General features: G+C 48.2%; 1 protein-coding gene across 1 annotated transcript; it reads left to right on the forward strand.

Moving 5' to 3' along the window:
* Positions 1-1,523: 1,523 nt before the first annotated feature.
* LOC120710637 lies at positions 1,524-2,758 on the forward strand. Its single transcript, XM_039996260.1, has one exon. It carries the CDS (start codon positions 1,628-1,630, stop codon positions 2,594-2,596), a length of 969 nt encoding a protein of 322 aa, XP_039852194.1. The 5' UTR covers positions 1,524-1,627; the 3' UTR covers positions 2,597-2,758.
* The last annotated feature ends 896 nt before the right edge of the window (positions 2,759-3,654 follow it).

Genomic DNA, 3,654 nt, shown 5'->3' on the forward strand with positions numbered 1-3,654 from the left:
GCCTGCTTTGGGATGTGATGAACAGTGAAGTTAAGTTCACCATGACAAATATACTACTTAAGACTCACTCGTTAGGCAGCTGGTAAACATAGAGCGATATAGGGCATGTTTGGATCTAAGGGCTAGAGCTATTTCTAGTCTAAAATAGCTCAAAATAGCCCAAAATTCCCAAACATGAGGGTTAGTTCTTGGCTATTTGCAAATAGCCTACCTCAAAAAACTATCCCACCCAAAGGGTGATTATTTGGGCTATTTCAGGTGGAGCCCACCATAGCAAGAGAGGTAATAGGACTCCAATGATTGGAAAAAGATGATTTAAAGGCTAAATAGTTCTTGGATCCAAACATGTCAGGGGTTATTTTATTGGAGGGCTATTTGATTGAGCTAATTAGCTCTAGCTCAAATAGTTTTAGCCCTTGGATCCAAACACGGTCATAGACTACTCCCTACATTCTAAAATGTATATCGCTATTAACTTTTTATACGAATTTCAACCACTCGTCTTATTAAGAATTATATCATATCATTTACTTCTAAGGACTTGTTTTATCAATAATTGTACTTTAAGCATAACTCATATATTATGCATATTTTTTGAATAAGGCAAATAGTCAAAGTTCATATAAAAGTTAATGTCAACATACGTTTTAGAACAGAGTACTTAACGTTATTTTTTTTCGAAACGGGAACCCCTTTCCATTTATTTCAACAGAAACGGAAAACGTACAAGTACAGGTAGCAGCATGGGGATACAAAAGAAGATGAAAACAGACTAAAAGCAGCAGAATCCGGTAATATATCAGAAGCCTAAGCACCAACACAAAGTCATCTCAATGAAGAGAAAAATAAAGCCTTCAAGCATCAGAGTCCTCCTCGTTGGACACCTCCCAAAATGGTACTTAACGTTAATTGAAAGCACGATGGAGATCGTTTTTGACTTGACCCGGCCGGACCTTGCGTGCACAGGCAGAGGATCGGCGGATGACAACAACACATCAGTGCTATAGTTGAGTTCGTTGCGTGTGAACGAACGTAATAAGCTACTCTCTGTTTGGTTTCCTAAAATATGTCATTTTGAGTTTTGTCCCAAATCAAACATTTTAAATTTTAACTATAAACAAATTCTTTTGTATTGAGTTTGAAAATATGAAAGTGATGTAAGTAGATTCATCTCAAAAAGTAGTGCTCAAAATTGTTTCTTGTAGACTATGTAGATGTTCAAAACGACTTGCTCTAAGGAACCGGAGGGAGTAGTTAATTTGTAACACGTGTATGCATGCTTCATGTTCTATATATAGTTGTGTTTATGTTGATTCCGTGTAAGCGAACGCCAGCTACTTAATTGAGCTTTAATTTGATGTGACAACCTACAGCTAACCGACCGTATCTTCACACTTGACTTTAATTTGTAAGGGATCACATAAACAACAACGTGCAAGCAACAACTGACTTTAATTTGATCATCGATATATATACATGATCATCGCACCCTAATAACCAATGATCGATTCTTACATGCAAAATCCCGATCGGGCGACAAATAGAGAAAACAATAACCGCCGCCGCATATAATGCTGCGAGATGGAGCAGAATTAAGCAGCTGAGATCGACGACTGACTGAGAAGACATGATCATGCTGCCCCGCGGCGCCATTGACAAAAGCATCAGCCACATCCTGGCAGGGGCGACGCTCTCAAGTCTCGGCGTATGGCATCTCTTCAACCACATCAGGCTCTTCGTCTCCCTCGCCCCGGCATCATCGCACGTCGCGCCGGCATGGTTCCCCGCGCCACGGGTCCGGCACCTCGAGCTCATCGCCATGCTCGCAGCTGGAGCCTACGGGTTCGCCACCCAGATGCTCGCCTACTCCCCGATGCCGTTCGGCGCCGACGGCTCCATCCCGCCGGAACGCCTGCCCAACCACGAGCACGCCGTCCTCTACGCCTCGCTCATCGTCTACGCCGGCTCCGCCATGTATCTCGACCGGCACCGGCACCGGCACCGGCACCGCCGCCACGCGGCGCTCTGCATGCTCCTCCTCGCGGCGGTCTACGCCCAGGAGCTGTTCGTCTTCCACGTCCACTCCACCGACCACGCCGGCGTCGAGGGCCGGCTCCACTGGTTCCTGCAGGCCTCCGCCGCCGCGTGCCTCGCCACCGCGCTCCTCGGCGCCGGCCGCCTCCCCGCGGAGCTCCACTTCGCGGTGAGCCTCGTCCGGTCCGCGTCGCTCGCGTTCCAGGGGCTGTGGGGCGTCGTCATCGGCGTCGCGTGGATCCCCGGGATGGCTCCCAAGGGATGCTCCCTCGACGACGCAGGCATCAACCTGCGCTGCCGCAGCGACGACAGCCTGCACCACGCCATGGCTGTCGTCAACCTGCAGTTCGCGTGGTGCATGGTCCTCGTGACGCTCTTCGTCCTCGTGCTTTACGTGTACGTGTGCAACAACTATCCAGCTGGTGGGTCGTCTGGGGAGGCAACCACCACCAACGTCGTATACGGCCGGCTGCCGGAAGCGGAAGCGGCAGACGAGGACGACGACCATCACAACTGTAAGCAGGCGGTGCATGACGTCACGCCCATGGAGATCGAGGTCTAAATCAAATTAACGGCAGCAAATCGTATACTTACGGACTAGTATGGAACCATGCTAATAAGTTGTGTCAATTTCAATAAGTCTTTTTACTATGCACATGGAAGAATATATCTTTTGTATCCGTAAAAGACTACTTTATTTCGAGATAATTGACGGTATGAATACGATGCCTTATCCACAGAAAGACAGCTATACATATCTGGTTTTCATGGGAAGACAAGGGAGCATCATTTCTGAACACGAAAAAAATAAGGGCTTTTTGGATTGACACTATTACAATTTTGGAACTTTGGAAGAATACCATTACTATTTGCTTATTTGGAAGCATACCATTAAAACTTCAAATTTGTCACTGAAACACCATGGAGTACATATCCGATGGACTCGGGCCCAGCCGTAGGTACCCCGTCCGTATTTCCGTATGGCCCATTTTGCCCCTGGCTCAAGAGGATAAGGGCGTCGGTGTCTGACGGAGGTACATCCGGGTACCTCCCAGCCTAGTAGTTATCTCCCGACTGGGTACCTTCTCAGCCAGGACCACTCTGCACGACTACCCGGCGGACGGGCACTCAGCTGGGCGTCGAAAGGTTCCTCCGAGGATCAGGATCAAGGCGCGGATATGAATTCCGGATATCTAGGGATCTCAACCGACCTGATTCTATATAATAATCCGAGTAGATATCTTCCCTTATTTATAACCCACGGCATCAGGCCTATAAAGGCGCCGTGAGGGGACCCATAGAACGCATCTACAACATCATCCATCATCGTCAAGCCCATACAATACACACAACATATGACGTAGGGTATTACGCTCCCGAGCAGCCCGAACCTATCTAAACCCTAGCGTCTTCTTGCAACCATCTAGTTCTTGGCTCCGGAATCTCCCCTTCACCTACAAATCTACCGCCGGGCATACCCCTGGTGGACTTGCCGGATAAGCAATCCGACAGTTGGCGCGCCAGGTAGGGGAGATTTCTCAAGAGTCCTTACAGCGAGCTAGATGGCATCAAGATCCGGCGCCTTCTTCTCCGCCAATGTCAACATTCAGATGGAGGCCG

This window comes from Panicum virgatum, chromosome 5K (assembly GCF_016808335.1).
Source record: "Panicum virgatum strain AP13 chromosome 5K, P.virgatum_v5, whole genome shotgun sequence".
Lineage (NCBI taxonomy): Eukaryota > Viridiplantae > Streptophyta > Magnoliopsida > Poales > Poaceae > Panicum > Panicum virgatum.

Coding starts and splice junctions, on each gene's coding strand:
- LOC120710637 (XM_039996260.1), top strand. CDS start 1,628: ATGATCATGCTGCCCCGCGGCGCCATTGACAAAAGCATCAGCCACATC.